Genomic DNA, 22,805 nt, shown 5'->3' with positions numbered 1-22,805 from the left:
GGTGCATTCTGAACATGTTCCCAGTGATGTGACCCTGACTCTGGCTGGTGCCAGATCTCTGCTGTGCTCTTTTGCTAATGTATTGTGGTGTCCACTGAAAACGTCTTCTATTTCCCTGGTTTTGAAGTGGTTTAGTCTATTCTGCTGGCCCACCTGGCAGAGGACATCCCTGCTTTGAAGGACCCTTAAACAGAGCTCAGCTTTGGGCAGAAGCTTGCAGCACAACCGAGCGCCACTGAAAACTGGGAATAGTGCTCTCAGTCAAAACATCCTGCAGATCCCATTTTCTGGTTCCACTCCATGGGACATTTCCTCAGGATGTTTTAAGCATCAGTCCCAAGGGCTTTAACACCTTTATGCTAATCACCTCACCATCACTTTCAGCCCAAAAACATCAATGTACATGTATAGGGACATTTGCACATACTGAATTGGTTTTTCTAATGGAAGGTGGTAACTGAGCAGAAATAGTTTCTAAAATGCTGTTTACTTTCTCAATAGGACTGGCTTACAATGTAAAGAAAGGTTAAATTCATCTCAGTAACTTTGGGCTCTTATACATGCAGGACAGTCAGAGATTTTTAATAAATAAAGGATGCCATAAGGGCCCTGGCGAGTTTAGTCAGAGCAGGCATGTCTAGACCCAGTGTGGAGCAGTGATCCATCACTATGAGATCAAGTTCAAAAGCAATTCAACAAGCACTCCACTTAGACAACATTACAGAAAACCTGTTCCAATAGCTTTCTTATGCAAGAGAAAACCACAGTCACATTTGTATTTCAGGCAGTGAACCAACAAGAATGAAGCAAAACAAGAAATGTCCTCAAGAGATATTTTGGGCTCCTCCTCTCCTCCCACTCCCCTTACACTCCTTTTCAATCTCTTACCAGTTTGTGCGTTTTTGGCAACAGACAACCATACTGCAGAGGTCATGAGCAGGCTGGTGGGGACCGCTGCAGTTTTTGGCTACCAAAGACAACTCCCCCAGCCTGGGGAAGTGTTGACCTCTTTGCCTCCCATTTTGAGCTAGGGCAGAGGTGACTGTGGGTGAAGGAGGCAGAGGAATGGGAGAACTTTCCTCAGCCCAGCAACCTTTGACAACCAGTTGCTGTTTTTCCTCTTCACCCCAGGATCTGCTATCCAACAAGTGCAAATTGAGGATGACAAATAAGAACATTAGCCTGGTGTTTCTGCTAAAATGATCCTTCTTGAAGTAGCTGATGTTGACACTTAAATTGTCAGCAGACTTCCAGTTTAGTGCTCCAGTTAGAAGAATGGGTCCATTCACACTTCCCTCTGAGCTATTGTTTCAACTCTCTCTAGACTGGGCAAATATCACTACAGCAGTTTACGCTCCAGTTCCACTTTAAAGGGGGTTTTTTGCAACCATAACCCAAATTGCTTAGAAACTTTTTTTTTTTCGTGTAAGTTTAGACTCTGGAGAATAATTATGCAATGCTGTAAAAATAGTCTGCAGCAATTTACATAGCCGTGGAATATTGGAGCTGGTTTTTTCCAGTGTACCTATGTATACATGGCTGCAGCTAGTTCCAGTATTTACAGAGGGCTCACTGGAGCTGCGATCACAGAAACTGGTATTTCAAGTTAGGTCACATGTATGAACAAAGCATTTCTTGTTATAAGGCAAGGTTTTGTATTTTGAGGTGTTATACCATCGTCTAACTGAAGCACTACCGTTCCACTTCTGCCTTTCCTATATCACCTTCTGGATGGATTCAAATAACATCCTTGTGCCTAATTCAGGCACTTGTTATGTAGTCAAGTAGGAGAGTATTAATTTAGCTTCAGTTTCTTTCAGTAGTTGCATGGTCCCTCTATTTTCGAACAAGTTAATCAGATTGAGTATCTGTACCCTCATTTCCCTCCCTGCTGTCAACTTTGCTGCTTCTCATTTCTATTAGGTATTCTATCTCCTTGCCTGCTGGAAGCTCAGACCCCAGACTGCTCTCCTGCATGCTGACTTGTTCTCTTCTCTCTAGATGCACCTTGCTGATGGTAGGACAACCAGTCCCACTGGAACTAAGCAATGAATCCCACTTCTTAAGAATAGGAGAAAACTCTGCTGACCCTTGTCTGCTACACTAATTGTCAGGACTTTGGACATTTTCAAGCCCAGCTGACCAACAGGATAAACTAGTACAGCCCAACACTTCCAAAATACAGTATGATCTCTCTGGATTGCAAGCAATTTTCTTGTCCAGAGTCTGAAGACACAGTGGCTCAATTCTTCCTTTCTATGCTTCCCTAGAAGCCTAATTCTGTCTCCCATGTAATTCTGCCAAGCTTCTACCTTGCTAGCTGCTACTCTCCCTTTTAAGGAGCTTTTTTAATTGTTGTTTTCCCCAGGAGAGCTTAAGTGGTCAAATCAAAACTAATAGAATGAATGGATGAAGCCACATCCTGGGAACAAACCCATTACCTGAAATCTCTGCAAAGAAATTATTCAGAAAATAGAAGGGAAGAACACATGACAGAATTAAGAATTTATGCAAGTGACTATGCATATGAGAACAACTTCCAACTCTTGCAACCCAGCAGTGAGGTATTAATAATTGACCTTTAGATTTAGGCACTGATTTGAAGGAGTTAAATTCCCAGGCTGCCCTTTTAGAGCAGGGTGGGGCATTGGGGAAGTCAGAGAGAGGAAAAATAAGGCACCTGAATGCCCTGGGAAGGAGCAGCAAAACTTTCTGTCAAGCTCCCCTTCCTCTCCTATGCTACAAATACACCCCTGCTGAGGGTGTCCCAGTGCCTGCCAACAGCTGCAGCCTTCGGCCCCACACACCTGCATGTGGGGTGACCCACGCGAGCAGCCTTTCCCACACCAGGAAGCGAGTGCCGCGTCCCAGTCTGTCTGGGTCCTGCTCACCTCTCCTCACAGCCACCTGTCTCCTCTGGTGTGACTGTGCATGGCATGGCCAGCGGCCAGGGCCTGAGGGCAGGGACATGGGCATCGTCCCCATTTTGGAGTGGGTATCCTGGAACACATCCTTTGGGGGGTCAGACTCCGGGAGCGGGTCCCTCTCCGGCCCCTGGTTTGGCACACACAAGGTAAGTGCCTGCTGTGCAGCACCATGCTAGGGACCAGGAATGAGTGGGCTTGGGGAGAGCAGGGTAATCATTTCAGCCGCTCCTCACCACCCTCCGAAGAGCTGCCTTCCAGTGCCCATTTGCTGCAGACACCTGCTCCCTCTTCAGCCCCTTGTTGAGCCTGTGCCTCCCTGGCTTCCCCCTCCAAGCAGTCCTTTCTGAGTAGGAACCGGGAAGAGAGCTGTGCTGTTCTGCACTAGAGCGTTGCTGGTTTTTGTCATTGGTGTTTCTGTCACTGTCAGTGCTGACAATGTATTAGGGGAACTGCAAAAGAGAGACTGAAGTGGCCCCTGAGAACGAGCAAGTTGTAGCATCTGCTAACAATAAAAGTGAATTGGAGGTTGATTAAACCCTTTACCTTTTCCCTGCTTTTGCTTCACAGACTAGGAGGCATTGGAGGATACTCAACATTCTTGTTTTTCACTGCATAAGAAGCAAACCACTTTTTTACAATGCAAACTATTAGTATAAATTGTGCATAAAATGCCTTGCAACTAACTGCTCTCCTTCCTCTGCAAGCAGCGCAGTAGTGGGTCATAACGCAGGGAAGGTCCCAAAAACTTTCCCCTCTGGATTCTGCATTTGCTACTGGGTCAATATCCAGATGGCAGAAGGCATTTCTCAGCCCCATGTTCTCAGAGGAAAGGAAAACTGAATTTCTGTGCTTGGGTCCCAGGAGCAGCAGGACTCCTGGCTGATGACGGTGCTTCCCAGGACCGGAGCTGGGATCTTTTATGGGATACAACAGTGTGGAGCCAAGGGTTACTGTAGGTTTGGGTGTCAGGGCCCTGGGGCTGGGAGTGCTTGCAGAGCTGCCAGAGGAAGGCAGCAATAGGGAACTCCCTTGGCATTGTGACACCCACCTGCACATCACAGGGAGTTTATTGGTTTGCTTACAAAACATCCCCACCCTGCTCCTGTACTTCTTGGGGTGGTTGTGTGCGGATTGCAGTGTTTTAAGCCTGGTAGTTTTCTGGAAAGACCTGAGTAATTTTTTGGTGTTACTTGGGTATCAGCGGGTGAGACTGGTTTTCTGTGCTCCCATTTACTCGTAGAGTTGAGGCTTTGAAGCAGGTAACGGGTAACTATGGGTCATGTGTTGTTGCCAGCCTTCATTTTCCCAATAGTTAAATTCTTCTGTGCACCCCCATTTTCACACGTTACATTTCTGGGAACCTCAGAAACCATTTCATCACTCCATTCACAGCTATTCTGGCTGTGATTCAGCGGGTTAGTCCAAGTTAGGTCTTCACACAGGGGTCTTTTCCCTTCCCCTTCTCTTAAGGCCACTTCATCCTCTTGGTTTGGTTTGAAGAGGAGATCTTTGTTTTCTGCCTCTACAAGAGACCATAACTGCACCAGCTCTCATCTGCCTGAAAACATCCCAGGAAAGCTGAGTTGAATTGCTTTCGGGGGGGATATTTTTCAGCTCCTTCAGCCCCATGAAACATCAGGTGGTGAAAGAATGAGATCCCCTTTCAAGAGCCCCTAGATATGAGGGGCTTGGCATGGCTTCCAGTCACAGCTGCCTAGTGCCACATGGGCATCAGCGACATTCATATGGGACCAGCAAATCTGACACATGCATTAGGAAAATCCGTGGTACTAGAGTAAGCCTTAAACAATGTCTGTAAACACAGAGCTCCCTGGAAGAAGTTAAAGTGCCTGTGTCCATGTGGCTGTGTAGCATAATGCCTCCTTGTGCTGGCATTAAATTTCTTTGGGTTTTTATAATTGGGGTTATTCTCCTGCCAGGATCAGGCTAATTGGTGCTAGCTGTCGGCATGAGGGTAGCAGTGGGAGTGCATCCTTGTGGTAAAAAAGGGTGGACATAGGACTTCTTCTTGGCATCACCATGGATGTAGCTGCTCGAGGAACTGCACCTCTGAAATGTGCAACACAGGATCCTGTGCTCCCACAGCCTCCCCTGTCTCAGCCCTGTGTTGTTTGTCATGGGACACGGGCGTGTTTAATGATGCAGTAAAATCTGATGAAATATATACTTAGTTACCTGAAGTATTTCCTGGCAAACTAATATTATTGTAATATTTTTGGGTCTGCTGGATGAATGAACTTAAGAAGCTATCACATGTGGATTTAGTCTGCTTAATAGAAAGTGTATGTAATTGCTTCAGTTTAATACTTTTTTATTTCCCTCAGCACTTCTCAAAAGGTTGTTTATTTCCAATATTATTGTTTATGGACAAAAATATTTTGCAAGATCAGTTGAGATTATTAACTACAATATTGATCTTGGTTTGACTTTGTATCAGAGAAGGAGAAAAGAGCTGGGTGGCAACAGTCAATGAAAGCTCGGATGTTAGACTTCTTCCATAACTCAACAATTCACGTGGACATTGTGTGTAGTCACTGTGTTTAGTTGTTCAAGTGCAGAAGCTGAACTGGAGATGGAAATTCATTTCGCTTCTGCTTCTTTTTCCTCTGTTGCTGGTCTCTTAAAAACTCAGTTATTACCAGTTGCCCAGACACTCGCCTCGAGCGGTTGTTTTATTTCGTGTGTTGTGATAATAAATCATTTTGGCTCTATATTTGAGGTTTAAAATGTTGACAGCTTCTTCAGATGGATCCGTGGCCTCTCGTCCCGTGACAATATATCACAGCCTGTCACAGGCCATACGTGCAGATGGCGAGTATGTGTAGCCAAGAAACCTGATCCTTGGTGTGCTCTAATCAGCAGGCAGTGGTGGCTGCTGTCAGGTGTGTTGAGAAATCCCACAGATTAAACACATCACTGTAAGGTCTTTCTATGCTTCCTTCTGTCATATACAGGTAATCTAGATTTCATGTGAAGTGCCACAATTAAGGTTTTTAGCTCATTCTGTTCAAGGAGAAAGTCTTCAGTGCTTGAACTCACCCCACCTTGCTAAGGGCTTGATGTCTAGTGCCATTGAGCCTCAGCAAGGTGATGGCCTGGTTTGGTCCCAGTTTCTTCCAGTGACAGCACAGTCCCTTCTGGTACTTGTGCCACCATGGGGGCTGTTGCCTCTGTGCTGTGAGAGACCCAGTGCAGGAGGGCAGAGAGCTGCCACCATGGAGAGGAAGGTTATTTCTCCATTTCCCTTGGCTAAAGAAGCACCCCAGAAACAGTGAGGGCCTCTTCAGCTGGCACTGCCACCAGAGAAAAAGTTGTCATGGCATGTCCTACAAATGTTCACCAGGATATTCTAAGCACTTAAACAATGACATTTCCAACCATGGTTTTCAATCAGGGCAAGCTCTAGAGCGAGCCATGGTGTCCATGGAAGTGCGGGTGGGAGCCAAAAGGGCAGCATGGCCACAGCGCATGTAGGTTTCAGCCAGGGCAGCTTTCCTCTGCAAGAAGCAACCACCAGATATTATCAGGCTATAAAAGGTGAAGGCAAACATTCCTGTTTTTTTCCACTGCAAGTGTTTTGTAGGGTTTTTTTTAAATGTCATTTTCTCAGTCTCTGTAGGGTACCTCATGCTGCAGTCTGCTCCCTGATGGACTGCAGATGTTAACTGTTTCAAGTTAATCGGTAAACCAGTCCTCAAGCATGGGAGAGTAGAGACAAACATGTCCTCACACAGGTCTCTGCTGTTGTATTCATCTGTGAAAACTATGGTGAAAACTTTTCCCTCTTCCCCCTCAACTCCTCTTTCTAAAACTGTTCACTGAAAGCAAACAAGGGTACCAAAACAATAGTTTTCAATTCAGTCTATTTCATTGTGCTGTTCTTTACCTGTCAGATTTCAGAGTTCACACAGTTTCAATTTCCTTTATCTTATGGGGGAATGTGTATGGGAGAAAATGCATACCTTTTTCTTAGATGGGAAATGTGTGTTATTTTCAGCCCTTATAAATCAAAAGTTTGGAAAAGGACTTTGTTCAGCCTTTCAGATACACCATTTTTTTTCAATCAGTCATAGGGAATCCAAAAGTCAAAGGTTATAATGAAGAAGCATTGCAAACAGTTGCTGCCTGCACCTATGCTCGCTCCTCTGGTGTTGTTCTGCTGTTGGGAATCCAGCAGCATTTCCATGGCTTAGTCCCCATTTAATTAAGCTCTGCTAGAAAATGATGTGTGGCGTTGGGTCATAAATGCTGGACTGTCAGCTGGGCCAGCTCTGCACCCAGGCTTTCAGGCTCTGCCAGAGCTGTGGGTTTGGTCTGCTGGGGGTTGTGCTCTCATCAGCTTTATTGCGAGTGAGAAGCTGACATGAGAAAGCAAAACAGAGCACTGGTTAGAAAGGATCACCCATATCTTTTTACCAGCCTCATACATCCATTCTGCCTTGCCAAACATCAGCTGTCCCTGCAGGTGTAAAGATTGCAATATGTCTGGTGTGAAATGAGCACACAGCTTATGTAAGCTGCAGCCTCCAGGTTAAATAAAGATCAGCTGCTGCGTGGGAACTTAGGGGATATAAGCACAGGAGAGCCTTACCCGTTGCATGGTACCATAAGCATGTTTGTTTCATTGCCACACTCAAATTCCTTAGGGAAATGTTGCTTTTTTCCTTCAATCACTGCAGGCAGAGTGGGAGTAAGCCATGGAGCTGTTTATACCTCTGAATATAGAGGATGCAGGGGATGGGGCAGCAGGTCTGGAACAGATGCTTTGGTTGGGATAGTAGTCCGAAGACTGGAAGTAGCATGCAGCTTTCCGAGACAGCCTGAGGAGTGACCTGCTTATCTGGTTTCCACCAGGCACTACTCTGGGTCCTAGAACAACTTAATTTCCTAGTGCAGTGCTGTTGGCAGGCCCTTATTACCCTGCTTGGGTTTCTCCTATCAAGGCTGGAAGGAGTCAGGTGCCTGTGACTGTTTCCCCACAAAGCCCAGCACGGTGCTGGGCAGCAGATACAGCAAACCAACTCAGCTTCACGTTTTGAGCTTGGGACACACAGACCTAAAGCAAATGCTATTGATGGGAGACCTCATCCTCCATCTGTTCTGGACACTTTCATCTCTTCAGCATTGCTGGAAGAGCTGCTTGAATGAGTGCTTCCTAGCTTGACAGCCAACAGAAAATGGTGAGAAAAGCCCTTTTATTTAGGCTGACTAACCGTTCATTTTGACCAAAGCATTCTTGGTGGCTCCTCCTGGACACCTTAGCCAGGACATTGAAAACAACAGCTGTCACAGGGCTGGGGTCCTGCTGAGCACCAGCTATAGCTTTGCTGAGTGCCTGTTCTCTGATTCTTACTGGGGTGTTTTAAATGCTTCCCCTCCAAACAGCTGCTTTGGTCAAATGAGTTTTCAGTTCTTCTGAGGACATTAAAGAACATGTGCATTTGATATTTTTTTTTTAATGATTAAGATGACAGTGAGATAAACAGGAGCTTCATAATTATGCTAAACTGTTTCAAGAGGTTTGAGAATGTAAATTTGGAAATTTCTAGGCACAAGGAACATTACAATTCTTGTCGTTTGTCAGAAAGTGGGGTGCAGAAGACAAATTCAAGGAAACTTGAGTCACAAGTGATACATATCCTACCTAGTGCAGAAATTAGTTTGCTTTGGCTGCTTCAAAATGGTATTTTACAGAAAGATTGGGGGCATAGTTGCAGACTCTGTCTGATATCCAGCTCAGTCACTGAATAAAGGGCTTAAAACATAAGCACTGCTCTTCAGCACAGTGATCCAAAGCAGCAGAATCAGATTTAGTCTGGAGCCAGCAGAGTAGGGTGAGTGCACCTCTTCCCTTATTCAGCACTGAGTAGGAAGTACCAGGCATGGGATGAGCCTGCATCCCTACCCTGCTTTGGAGGTGCCTGGCTCAGTTCAGTGCTTTGCCCTCTCTGCACCCAGCTTCTAGACTACTGTGCAAATAATGGACTTTAAATTAAATTGGCAGTGGCTACTGTGTTGATTTGGTGTCTCACAGCCTTGCCTGGGAGTTGTAAAATGATGTAGGATGATGGTCTGGCTGCTCAGACAAACACCTGTCTGCTACTGAGATTTCATTAAATTGCTGTGTTCATCTAGGACACCGCTGCCACCCAAAGAGGTGGTGGTGCTCCCATCCTGAATCTGTGCTTCTGCTACTTCATTTGCCCCAGCACTCATTTGACTCTTTGATGAGACAGTTTGTCTGGGTTAATGGACAGGAAAATACTCATTGATGTAATATTTTAAATAGAAGTTGCCCGTCTCATGAAATTTCACCTATGGCACTGTGGCCCTTTACGATTTTGTGACCCAAAGAAGACAAAGACAACTTTATTGCTCTTTGAAGCTGAAGTATGATCTTTCTCTTCCTATGTTCTTGAAGTCTGCTTTGGGCATCAAAAAAAAAAAAAAATGTCTGAATCTTTTCCTTCCATGTCTCCGACAGTCTGCTGGATCCAATTAATTCCTGTTTGAAGGAATCAAAAGAATCCAAATGACTCAAGTAGAAATTTGACCAAATTCAAAAGCCAAGGCTTTAGAAAGATAAGCAAACAGCTGACTGTGCATTTCAGTCATAAGGGAGGTGAAGACATTTGGCTAACCTAGTAACTGGAGGCTGTGATTATTCCATTTGGAGTTTTGGTGACATGTATAACCTGTTACACTTATGTTTATAATGTCACCACAGATTGTCCCAGAAGAATGGGATTTGTTAACGTGAACAGTTGGGAGATATGCTTTCCATTCTGTGACTAATCTGGACTTTGAAACTTACTGCCAGCAGCTTCAAAAGACAGCCAGTTGGTGTGCGAATCAACGCCAGTCCTGGAGCAGAGACCTTAAGAAATGTGGCAGTGATATTTGCAGACTATGCTCAAAAGTAAATAGTCAATATCAAACCAAAGAGATGTGTACTGTTTAAATTGAGGTTATACCAGTGTAATTACATTCTCCTCCATGATGTCCATGATTAATATACATCATTTAGGCTAGAAGCTTTGGCCTTGTTTGGTGATATGAACTGTTTAACCCATAATGGGGAAATGAAGAGAGATTAAGAAACTGTGATAGAGAGGAATCATGGGATTGTTGGAGTTTAACTTTTGGGTGAGGCACATAGTGACTCTCTGGCTATATTCCCCTTAGTATCCTGCTGTGTTCTGCAGAAACAACCCTGTGATGCAGAGGCCTGTGGTGAATGCAAAGTCTGGACCATGATGAGTGCAAGGTTTGGAGGAAACTCCTCCATGTATGGAAGCAATGACTCACAGCAAAGCAAATGCTGGCTCCTTGGACATGGCATCTTTATGCTGGCTGAGGTGAAGTAGTAACACAGAAGTATATCTCATTTCATGGACAAACCTAGCTCTTGCTGACATTCAATCCCGTAGAACCAAGTAAGCTTTATGGCAGCTAAAATCTCCAACAGAATCTTAGCTAACCTGTCCAATAACTGAACTGTCATCCTGCTCAAAACAAAATCATTTTGCCAGCTGATATGTATTGCACTTGAAGCCTTTTTCTTCAACAGTCAAGGCTGTCTCCACTGGAAAGAGGTTCTTGTGAAAAACAACAAAAATACAGGTTTTGTGTACATAACAGACTTGTACCGGGTAGTTAACTCCCAATTAAAGCCTACTTTTATTTTTTGGTGCCCCAGCTCAGGAGTAAATGGATTGTGACTCCATTTACTCTGGTTTATGACTCTAACCTACTATTTCTTAAGGTTTCTTTTCAGGTTTTGTGGGGGTTTTGGGTTTGGGGTTTTTTTTCTGCTTTGGAATCGTCACAAAGTTCTTGTATGTATTGACTTCTAATGACATTAATTGCTTTGCTTTGTTTCTCTCTCTTTCAGTGACAACCTTTTGCTCCCTGCAGTGACTAAAGCACTATGAATATTATCATTCAGTGTCTGTTATCTTGCAGCAATGACTCAGTCATAATGTCAAGATGATGGAGAGCAAAGCTTGTAGTGTCTGCAGAAGCTTCAGTCAAACAAATAATAGCAGCTTTCATCTAATCAAGCCTATAGCTCCATCTCTTGACTATTGTACTCTTTTGGCCAGAGTTGATTTTCTTCATAGTAGCTTGTACGGTGCTATAGTTTGGATTTGTGATGGAAACAGTGTTGATAACATGGGGATGTTTTCTTTGTTGCTGAGCAGTGCATGCACAGCATTGAGGCATTTCTTCGTTCTCACACTGCCCTGCCAGTGAGTAGGCTCGGTGTACACAAAAAGGAGGGGACATGGCTGGGACAGCTGACCCCAACTGACCAAAGGGGTATCCCACACCATATGAGGTCATGGTCACCAATAAAAGCTGGGGGAAGAAGGAGGAAGGGGGAGGGGATTTGGAGAGATGGCATTTGTCTTCCCAAGTAACTGTTACACATGATGGAGCCCTGCCTTCCTGGTAATGGCTAAACACCTGCCTGCCACTGGGAGGTAGTGAATGAATTCCTTGTTTTGCTTTGCTTGCACAGGCAGCTTTTGCTTTACCAGTTAAAATGTTTTTATCTCAACCCACAAGTTTTCATGCTTTTACCCTTCTGATTCTCTCCCTCATCTTGCTGGGGAAGAGTGAGTGAGCAGCTGTGTGGGGCTGAGCTGCTGGCTGTAGTTAAACCACAATGACTACAGATCAGAGGCTACTAGGACAAACTAAAAAGCAATAAGTGGTTTACAAAACATACAGATGATAGCGTCTGACTCAGAAAAAGGGCACTCACTTCTCCTTCATTTTTTTAATTCCTGAAAGGGAGAAGGCAGAATTTATCTTCATGGCCCCGTCTCTATAGTAATCCATGTCAACAATGAACTTTCTAACTATTATATCCTATACTAAAGCTAAAATACCAGAACAAAAGGCACCAAGTTCTATATGGGAGACTCCACATAAGGTACAGTTGCTGAAAGATCAATAATACTCTAAACTGGTGAAAAAACCCACCACCTTGTTGTCTCTTTAAGTGCAACAGAGAATACAAAAAGGCGATAAAGGTACCTAGAAGGGATCATCCAGCTAAACTGATTTCTGTTTTCTGCAACGGAAGGCAACTATGTAGCAGACGTTTTGGATTCTTGTGAACTAGGCACCGACCTCTTACATCAACACCTGCTATGAACTAGAAAATGGTAACCAATACTTTAAACCAGGTTACAGTCTGCAGTAAAAGATCAAACTGCCCAACTGTAATGTGTCACAGGGAGAGAGCTGGGAAAACCTGAGTCCATTGCCTATATCTCAGGCCCCTGCAAGAACTTCACCTATGAGATAATTTCTTTGAAAGGGTTTGTTACCCCTCAGATTTGCATCTTAAAGTTTTGACCAGAAGCATCTGACAATTAAATGCATCCATTTTTGTGTTTGTATGTGTATGCACCCATATACATATATGTGAATGTTTTAGAGTGCAAGACCTGTTTTTAAATCATCACTGATAACCTGTTAGTTGTTTATATTTAAATGAATAATGTTACTAACCAGAAGGTTCTGCCTTCTGGAGTCCAGTCATTTTTTTTCGTATTAGGAGCTATCTGTAAATGATTAACACTCTCTGTGGAAATGAAACTAGGAGAGCCAAGTGTGTGAGGTACAGGAAGGAAAGCAAGGAACTAATGTACAGCACCCCTCCTCTGTAGGAACAGCAGACTGGAAAGGCCTTTGGGCTGCCCGTTCCCCTACCATAAAATCAAGTAATTCTTTTAACAGATGGATCAAACTTCATTCTAAATGCAGTCAGATCTTTTCTTTTTCCCCTCCCCTGTTGTTACTCCTGTTAGAAACTGTTCTGAAATGCCACTGGCTTGGAAGCGTACTCATTTCCAGCGTACGTTTACCACTGGCCCGCATGTGTGACACCGGGGGTTCAACAACTGAGCATGTTCACTCGGGTTGTAATGTGGAGAAGTGTTTTCTGTGCACATCAAAGGAAGGGTTAGTTATAGCTAACAGAGGATTAATTGAGACAGGATGGGAGATAAGTCTGCCTTTGCTGGAAAGTGATGCTGGGGAGATGCTTGCTGGAAAAGGCATGTCAATCCCCTGCTCCTCTCAGCTGGTAAAGGGAGATTTTTATATAAAAGTTCTTTCTGGGATTTGGTAAATAATGTATTAAGCTGGCTACACTGCTGTTAGGGTTTTGTGTATCTGATTTAAGTGGAATTAGAAATAGCTTATCTGTACTCCAGCAAGGCTTGTGCTACAATAACACGAGGGAATGAGCTAGCTATGCTTGGTTTGGGGGCATGTTTGTGTGTACATGGAGAGCAAGCCATCTCTTCAACAGCACTCTTCGTGCCTTGTCCTGCAACTTGATGTAACACTTAACAGCACTATTTGCTCAGTTGTTCACATAGCTTCCGTTTGAGCTTGCCTGTCTTTATGAGCACAGGCAGAACTAGTTCCATCTCCCAGGGCATGAAATGGTACACTCCAGCTCCCCTTGACCCCGTGTCCCCTCCTAGGCTCTCGATTTGGGGGTCCAGGGAGCCACACGAAACAGGGAGAGGAGGAGCACAGCCTCTCAATGTGAGCCAGGCTGTAGTTTCTGGGAACTAATATACCTAGGCTTTGAATGGTCTGGCCTGAACCTTACCTTGTACACCAGGAACTAGACAGGGTCAAACAGAAATTTCCAGAAAACCTGCTCTTGAGCAATAGAGGGAACAGCCAACTGGCTGATTTGTGGGAGAAGTTGGTCAGGCGATGTTGGCTTGTCTCCTTGTTTCTCCTGAAGGACCTGGAAACTGGCAAAAGTTTATAATCCTATTCTTGCTTTTCCTGGTAAGTAATTTCTGTAGTTGCCATGGAGATGTTATGTGATGGTCCTTGAGAAAATTTTTGTATTAAGTTGTTATCAACTATGATTGAAATTTTTAGAGCCTCTGTTACACAGTCATTGGAGAGGTTTTTATTTGCAATCTAACAGGCAGTATTAAAAACCTGAAATGGTCTTTGATTATGCACCAAAGTATCGCAGGCTATTCACCTGAGGAACAGTGTAAAAATCCATTCTGCCCTTCCCCATTCTCCCCTTTATATCTAATTCTGAAATTTGTTTCCGGAGAATAAGAAATTGAAATTTAGGAGTTGGGAGATTTGGATGTAACTATTCAAAAAGGAAAAAAAAATTACCACTCCTAATGCTTGTTAACATTATAGTGGATGGATATGTTTGTATATAACCTTAGTGAGCATATCGAAAGTTACTTTAGTATATTTCACAATTCATATTCTTCATCTAACTTTGTTATCCATTATGGACATTAATTAATCAGACTGGTAAATATAAATAAGATGTCATGAAAATGATTAAAGCCTCGAGATGAATAGAAGGATCCCACTTATGTAGTTGCATTATCCTCTCTGGTTCCTACACTGTTTGATAACTTACCAGGCTCTCCTTCCAGCCTCTACAGTTTGTCTCTTTTCTGGAAAAAGATGTATTTTAAATCTCTGAGGTAATGAAAGGTAAAAACCTAGTGAAGGCAAGGGTACTGTAATATTAATGAGATGAGATAGGAACTTTATCTACTGTGGTCTGGAATCCAGCCTGGTGACCTGTGTAAAACCTACAAACTGTCTTGTCTCCATTCAAATTTATCCAGAATTTGTTATCAAGTTCTCCTCTCTCCTTCTGTTCCTAACAAAACTGATACCAAATGTTTGAATTCTCTCCTTCTTGTATATTGAACAATGTTCTTTTATGCCACAACAAACCAATCAAATGTATTTTCATTACATATTCCAACAGTGGTAATTGCCCTTTTATTTCCGGTCCTTTATATGGACCTGAACCCATATATGCATATAAGAACTGCACTATGAAAACCATTGAAATAAGGACCTTGTTTTCTTTATACATCTGTAAAGCACTGAGTACAGCCAGAACTCTGTGAATAATAATAGCTAAATGATAAGCCTCTCCTAATTCCACATGGTGGCTCTTTGAAAAATATGGTTTTTGTTAAGGACCCTGAATTGCCCTTTCTTCAGAGTTAACTTAGAACTAGAAGTTTAGGAGGCATTTCCCGCCCTCCCCTCCTGCCCCCCCTCTTTTTTTTATAAGATTCATTGAGATCTGACAAAATCTTTATTGGTGGAAACCATGTGTAGTCTCTGAAGCAGTATATGTCATTAAATTTTTTGGGAACGCCTTTAGGTCACACATAAATGCAGAAATAAAGAAAAATAGGAGGGACAGTTTAACTAGCCGTGATGAGTGAGCTGACAACATACATTTGAACTGTTTTTTTCTGCTTATCAGTTCAATTTATAGACATAGCAAGTTTCCATAAATAGTAGCCATATACGTTTTAGTCAATGCAAATTAAGTTAATCTTTCTAAGTTTTTGTTTCACAGGCCTGGCAACTGCAGTTTAATGTGCATTAGGAAAACATACATGTAATATGGATAAATTGCATCTCACTGCATAACTGAGTCTCTGGTGCAGATTTTAGTCTGCAAGAGATAAATTTATTAGAATTAGTGCTAAAGATTTAGATTTTAGCCTGGCTGTCCTTTGTCATAAACCCCTTCCTTAGACAAGAAAAAAATGGCCTTGCATGTAAAACGCCTTTTAAAACACTGCCAGAATGATATGAAAAGCTGTTAGAGTAAATAAGCCTCAGGTCCTGCATGAGTGTTCAAAGCAGGACTGTATACAGCGGTATGCTGTACCACCACTCATTTATTTTGAATAGCAATATGTTGCCACTCCCCTTGGGAAATGGATGCCTTCTGACCGATCCTACAAGCCTTCCCTCCCTACGCCTGGGCTTGTGCAAAAGCCCTGTGCAGCTGGGATGGGAGATGCCCCGCGATTGCTGAGGGTGCCTTGCTTGAGATGAATTTGCCATTTCTCAAACTATTTCCCATGTGGCAGCCCCCTGTACAGCCACGTCCCCTTGGCTGCTGTCACCACTGGCAAACTGTGCAGGGTCATCTTTTCAAAACCCTTGCTGTGGCTTGTACATTTTAATCTGCCTTGAGTGTTAAACATTGGCAGGTGGCTTATAAAGAACATAATGCTAATGGGGTATATTTTGGGAGGTTTATTTCAAACCTGGAACAGTGCCTTGCCAGCCTCACAAATAGTTGTTTTAATGCAAATGAAACAGTGAGGGAATGAGGGGCTAGGGAAGTCACTCCTCAAGAAAACTCTTCCACCAAGGAAAATGCCGGCAGACCCACACCCTCAGTCCACAGTGTGTGCGTTCAGGAACTGTCTAGAAAAGACTGCAAAGCCAGAAAGTGACTTTCATAGCTTGTTCCAAACCACATTAAGGTGAAAGAAATAAAACTTCTGTGGTGTTTTTTTACTTTCTGGAGAACTTAAGGGCAGGATGTTTCTGTGACAAACCTCATGCATTTGGAAGCACTGGAAGAACGTGTCAACAGGTTCAAATCTGGGGTCCAACAAAGTGGCCTGTACATTCAGACAGATGTTTCGGTGATGAAGGGACCTGCATTTTATGCCAACAGTTTTGAGTATGTAAGGATTTTTCTTGTAGAAGTCCTTAGTTGACTGAAGTAGCACCATAGCTCTGAAGTTGTGTCTGCAACTGAATTCCCTCACGGAGGTTTGCCTCAAGACTTGTGTGTGGGAAGCCCTGCAGTGCTGTGGATGATATCACAACTGGATATCACAACTGGAAACTCTGTGTTCAGAGAATATAATGTTTATTACTTATAAAACTGGCGGTTTCACCAGTCCTCTAGTCTCTAGATGCTGAATGGCAGACACAGCACAAATAATGAAGCCTTTTACATGAAAAGATGGGAACAGAAGGGTCCTGGTGACCTTCAGGGCAATATAGCAACTATTTTTTTAGTTTGATAAGGTGATCTATCTTCTGTTGCAGGTCATATTTCATTCATGCATGGTTTTACTAGCCTGAGATATGGTATCATATTTTTTCTCTCCTGCTTTGAGCACTGCTGTGTATGATAGCTCTTGTGAATTAGAAAATGCCTGCTGATTTAAGATGCACTCTGATCTGTGAAGTTTGCAATCCAGCTTTCTTCTTTACTGCATTTTTGTTCCCTGTTGTTTTCTTTAATATTGGCATGTCTGAGTATGAACCTGTACAAGACCGTTTTGCCATGCTATAGCTGCATGGCGTTACTGTACTTTCATCTCCCTGAATGGATCCATGTGATATTTGACCTCCTTAGGGCATCGTACACTGTTTTTAATCTTTAGGGGTCTGTCCAGCCTTGGGTTTGGAAATATGGTGCTATCACCATATTAACCAGAGCTCATTAACACATGTCAGTCTGGAGCAGGCAGCGCAGTATATATGCCAACAGCAATGCTCAGGTGAAACATGTGGTCATTATGATAAAATGACCTGAGCAATGAGGGTAAGGTTTGAGCCCAGACTACCACTACGAAAAACACAGACTGTTCTTCCTGTAGCTTATGTGCAGACACACAAAGCTGCCTAAGTTAGACATAAGGGAGTGTTACCTCAACAGCTTTGCATGTGTTTGACAGGGCCCTGAGAACACCCACAGCCCTGTGGTCCTACCTGCAGCCCAGGACCCCATTTCAGGCCCCTGGAGCCATCAGTCCCTGCTCCAACAACACCGCAGCAGGACCTGTCTCCAGCTCCCCACTGCCTTGCCATGCCCAGCCATGGGCCCATGTACTGGCCTAGCCTTGGTCTGTCCCCACCTCCAGGGACGTACTCAATGCCTGGGGCTGGGGCCACCCTGGTGCCCCCAGCTGCCCTCCTCCTGGGTGGGTGGGGATAGGCCAGAACTACCAGGTCCTTTCCTGCTGCCATGCGGAACCCCTGACACTGCTCGCCCTGGGATATGTCAGTGGCAATGCTAAGGAAAATACTGATCTTTGTATTTCACAGGGGAGTATCACAGAATCACAGAATCCCAGGTTGGAAGGGACCTCAGGGATCATCTAGTCCAACCTTTCTAGGAGGAGCACAGTTAGACAAGATGGCCCAGCACCCTGTCCAGGCGACTATTGAAAGTGTCCAATGTGGCCGAGTCAACCACTTCCCTGGGGAGATTATTCCAACGGTTGTCTGTCCTCACTGTGAAAAATTTTCCTCTGGTGCCCAATCGGAATCTCCCCAAGAGCAACTTGTGTCCCTTCCCTCTTGTCCTTTCCATGTGACTGCTTGTAAAAAAGGAGTCTCCGTCTTCTTTGTAGCTACAAAGAAGATTGGCTACATGTGTCTCAGTATTTCCCAGAATGTGAGGAGAAGTCTGACAAGACCAAAGTTTTTGAGATGCTTCCTGTTTCTGGCAGTTTCTGGAATCTGTAAGGAAAGCATTGATTTGTAAGCGCCATTACTTCTGGGAGATGTTCAGACACAGGGTGGTCATCAGGTTAGAAATCTTGCACGTCCCACAAGGCTATCTGAGCCAAGCTCACAGGTACCTGAGGAAGCAACCACCATGGTACAAAAGTAGTCAATTCTGGAGAGGACACCAGTGATGCAGGGCATTGGAAGACTTCCTGCTGGAATCCCTGTCCATGCAGTGTGTAAAGCCATGAAAGGGGTGTTTGATTCATGGTGTCTGGAGGGAGGTACTCAAGTCATCAGCAGAACCTGTATATGGGTCTGATTTTGCACATTTATTTGGATGACAGATGGAACACATAGCCCCATCCTCTGCCCACCAGCTGCATGCAAGTTTTACTCAAGAGCTGGATGCAGACCCCCCTTTGGGCTAGCTTGAGACCAGCCATGTTTCCTCCCTGGGGTGCTGGTTGCTTCCTAAATCCTGCAGTGGCTGTGACCCCAGCTGAAAGCTGGGAGCAAGGAGCTGCAAGGGGTAATCCAGAGATGCAGCCATAAGGGCAGGAATAACTGATGAAACAGAAAAATTCATAGAGAGACTGGGTTCTCTGCTAGGAGTAGTGTAGATGTATTACAATAACTAATGTGAAAGCAATAAAATGATGAGGTAAATGAAGTGGCAGTTTCTGTTTCCTATTCCCTGCTGTCTCCTTTTTCTTAAGCCCTTCATGACAAGGCTGACAAGGCCACTTCTCCACTGCCTCATAAGGGAGCATGTTGTCCTTTAAAAAGAGCAAGTCTTTGGGAGCAAGAAAAATATTTTGATTTAACTGCTGTTTTATTGAAGCTGCTCTGTGTGCAGGATGATGAGGGAATTGCAATAATCCACCTGTGAAAAGGTCAAACTTTGTTCAAGATGTAGTACCACCAGCAGCAAAGACTCAGGAAGGAAAAACCATCCCCTCTGCTCTTGTGGAGCCCTGGGTGAGGGCCATTTGACAGCACTTCCACAGTGTGTAAGGAGGCTGCAAGGCTGCTCGTGTCCTTGTAACAGTTAGTGCCTAATGTCAGCACAGACCTCTGTGTCGAGGTGTGCTGAAATGTCTTGTCACACACCCCCCACTGCTCCCAGTGAAGGGTGTTCCCAGAGCATGGAGAATACCCATGTGTGAGACCCCAGAAAATGATGATGGAGCATCCACTGGGGGATACCAGTCTGAGGGAGAGGGTGCAGGATGGGAAGGACCTCCAGTGGCCAGGCACCAGAGGGTATGGGCAAAATTCTTGAGTAACGCTTCTTGGATGATTCTTGCACCCAGACTGGGGCACTGGTGCTGTATGACTTAGCACAGAGGGTGTGTGAGCAAAGGGAGCCCTCTCACCTCCTGCATTCCCCTCTCTGCATTGCCTTGTACCCGTCAGTCATGTCTTGGTGACACCTGGCAGTTGGCTAAGCATTTCACCCAGAGTGATTATGTTGTCTGCATCTCCTGAGTCTAAGCCAGTACCAAAATGCCTAGGCTGGAGACAATTGGATTCACCTGTGTCTCTTAAATAAGAATCATCCATTTGGCTGTTGTTTCTTCATACTTTCCACAGAATCAACAGAACGATAGGGGTTGTAAAGGACCTCTGGAGATCACCTTGTCCAACCCCACCCTGCTTGAGCAGGGACACTTAGAGCAAGGGGCACAGGACCGTGTTCAGGCAGGTTTTGAATGTCTCCAGAGAAGGAGGCTCCACAACCTCCCATGGGCAGCCTGTTCCACTGCTCTGGCACCCTCACAGGAAAGAAGGGTTTTTCCTCATGTTTAGCTGGAATCTCCCATGTTCCAACTTGTGCTCATTGCCCCTTGTCCTGTCATTGGGCACTATTGAAAAGAGCCTAGTCTCATCTTCCTGACACCCACCATTTAGATATTTATAGGCATTGATTAAATCTCCCCTCAGTCTTCTCTTCTCCAGGCTAAAAAAACCCAAGACTCTCAGCCTTTCCTCATAAGGGAGATGCTCCAGCCCCCTGGTCATCTTGGTAGCTCTCCACTGGGCTTGCTCAAGCAGTTCCATGTCCTTAAACTGAGGGGCCCAAAACTGGACACAGGACTCCAAACGTGGTCTCACCAGGGCAGAGTAGAGGGGGAGGATAACCTCCCTCAACCTGCTGGCCGCACTCCTTTTAATGCAGCCCAGGATATTGTTGGCCTTCTTGGCCACAAGGGCACATTGCTGGCTCATGGTCAACTTGCTGTCCACCAGCACTCCCAGGTCCTTCTCAGCAGAGCTGCTTTCCTGTAGTTCAGCCCCCAGCCTGACTGGTGCATGGGGTTGTTCCTCCCCAGGTGCAGGAACTTGCACTTGCTCTTGAATGTCATGATGTTCCCCTCGGCCCAGCTCTCCAGCCTGTCCAGGTCTCATGGATGGCAGCACAGCCTTCTGGTGTATCAGCCACTCCTCCCAGCTTGGTATCATCAGCAAACTTGCTGAGGTTACACTCTATCCCATCATCCAGGTCATTGATGGATATATTAAACAGGACTGGACCCAGCACAGACCCATGGGGAACACCGCTAGTTACAGGCCTCCATCCAGACTCTGTCCCATTAATCACAACCCTCTGAGTTCTGTTGTTGAGCCAGTTCTCTGTCCACCTCACTGTCCACTCATCCAACCCACACTTCCTTAGCTTGCTTATGAGGATGCTATAGGAGACAGTGTCGAATGCTTTACTGAAGTCAAGATAAACAGCAGCCACTGCTCTCCCTTCGTTGACCCAGCCAGTCACGCCATCACAGAAGTCTCTCAGGTTGGTCAAGCATGATCTCCCCTTGGTGAATACATGTTGACTATTTCTGATAACCATCTTGTCCTCTACTTGCCTGGAGATGACCTCCAGGATGAGCTGCTCCATCACCTTTCTGGGGATGATGGTGGGGCTGACTGGCTTATAGTTTCCCAGGTCCTCCTTCTTGCCCTTTTTGAAGGTTGGAGCGACATTTGCTTTCCTCCAGTCCTCGGGCACCTCTCCTGTTCTCCATGACCTTTCAAAGATGATGGAGAGTGGCTCAGCAAGACCATCCACCAGCTCCCTCAGCACTTGCGGGTGCATCCCATCTGGGCCCATGGATTTGCGAGGATCCACTTTGCATAGGTGATCTCTGACCCAATCCTTGTCAACTGATGGTAAGTCTTCCTTTCTCCAGATTTTTTCTCTCTACTGTGGGCTGAGATGCCTGAGGGCCAGCCTTAGCAGTAAAGACCAAAGCAAAGAAGGCATTCAGTAACTCTGCCTTCTCTGCATCCTGCATCCCCAGGGCCCCTTCCTTGTTCAGCAGTGGGCCCACTGTGTCCCCAGTCTTCCTTTTACTGCTGATGTATTTAAAGAAGCCCTTCTTGTTATCCTTGACATCCCTTGCCAGACTTAGTTCCAAGTGGGCCTTGGCCTTCCTCATTGCATCTCTGCATACCCTGACAACATTCCTATATTCCTCCCAAGTGGCCTGTCCCTTTTCCCACACACTGTGAACTTTTGGGGATGCCCTTTCCTGGTCTGGGAATTATCCAGCCACAATGATAATCCTAATCTATTGTCATCTCCAAGGGCTTGCTGGACCACATGTTGCCTGTTTATAAATGTCGAGGGGCAACAGTCTTTGTGGCTGGCAGGCAATGGCTGTTCATAGGTGCCCAGGGACCTTCTTAGAGAAGTCTAAAAAGCTGAGGCTGTGAGCACCAAGTTGGATGCTGTTTTACACCTTGCAAGCAATAGTTATGCTGGGTTATGTTACCATGACCTAGTTTATAAAGACTCACTGATTGTATGTTTGTCTTCTCTACAAGCTAATGGGGCTCCTCACAGTGCTACCAATGACCTTGAATGGGTCTTGAATACACTTATGACAATGTACAAAGTGTTACAACATTTAGAAAGTAGACAGGGAGCTCTGCTGTGTACCTGTTATTTGAGCTTGCTGAAATGGCATCTTTAAATGGCTTCTTTCCAAAATAATGAATCCTGCTTGAATGTTTTTAATTTCTCAGCTTCATAGGAAGTTTGCAAATCTTACTGAAAATTAAACAGGCTGATTAGAAAAGAATTCGATGAAATAACACAATACATTAAAGAAACTGTCAGGAGACCAATGTTCCTGGCTGCCCTGTCAAACAGTGGATATGTTAACACGTAAGATAATTGTGGTCCAATATGAATGTTTAGATTATGGTTGATTTTTCTTCTGGATTATGTAATAAAACAAGTACTTTTTTTTTGGAAAAGAGGAATACATGTCTGTAGTGTTCAGCTGAGACCTGTCTAGTTTTTTTCCTTTCATGAGATTTAAGAAGGTGTTCTACTGACAGACAGCAAAACCACCTTCTGCACTAGAACTCCCTTTCCTTTCCCAGCTGTTTATTACTTAAGCCCTAGTCAACTGTGCAGGGGTATTTTTTTAATCAGTTTACTCAGTGCAGCATGAACTGAGTGACTAAAAAGTGCAATAATTTGTTTTTGATTGGGTTACAATGTGTTATCAGAAAACCACTGTG

General features: G+C 44.6%; 1 protein-coding gene across 5 annotated transcripts in view; it reads left to right on the top strand.

Annotated features, from left to right (window-relative positions):
* The first annotated feature begins 2,631 nt into the window (after positions 1–2,631).
* NIPAL2 (NIPA like domain containing 2) overlaps positions 2,632–22,805 on the top strand; it is a 55,237-nt gene continuing 35,063 nt past the window's right edge. For 2 of the 5 annotated variants that reach the window (XR_012659272.1, XM_075085478.1), the window contains exon 1: positions 2,638–3,073. Coding sequence is in view for 3 of the 5 variants with exons in the window: in XM_075085478.1 (XP_074941579.1) it covers positions 2,969–3,073 (105 nt within the window). In the remaining 2 variants the exon portion in view is untranslated. Of the gene's footprint in view, positions 3,074–21,211; positions 21,444–22,805 lie in introns of all 5 variants that reach the window. The other 3 variants (XM_075085479.1, XR_012659273.1, XM_075085480.1) reach the window with 3 other exon arrangements.

Source organism: Phalacrocorax aristotelis, chromosome 2 (genome assembly GCF_949628215.1).
Source record: "Phalacrocorax aristotelis chromosome 2, bGulAri2.1, whole genome shotgun sequence".
NCBI lineage: Eukaryota > Metazoa > Chordata > Aves > Suliformes > Phalacrocoracidae > Phalacrocorax > Phalacrocorax aristotelis.
Note: the sequence above shows the minus strand (reverse complement) of the source record. Positions and strands in the feature narration are given on the sequence as shown.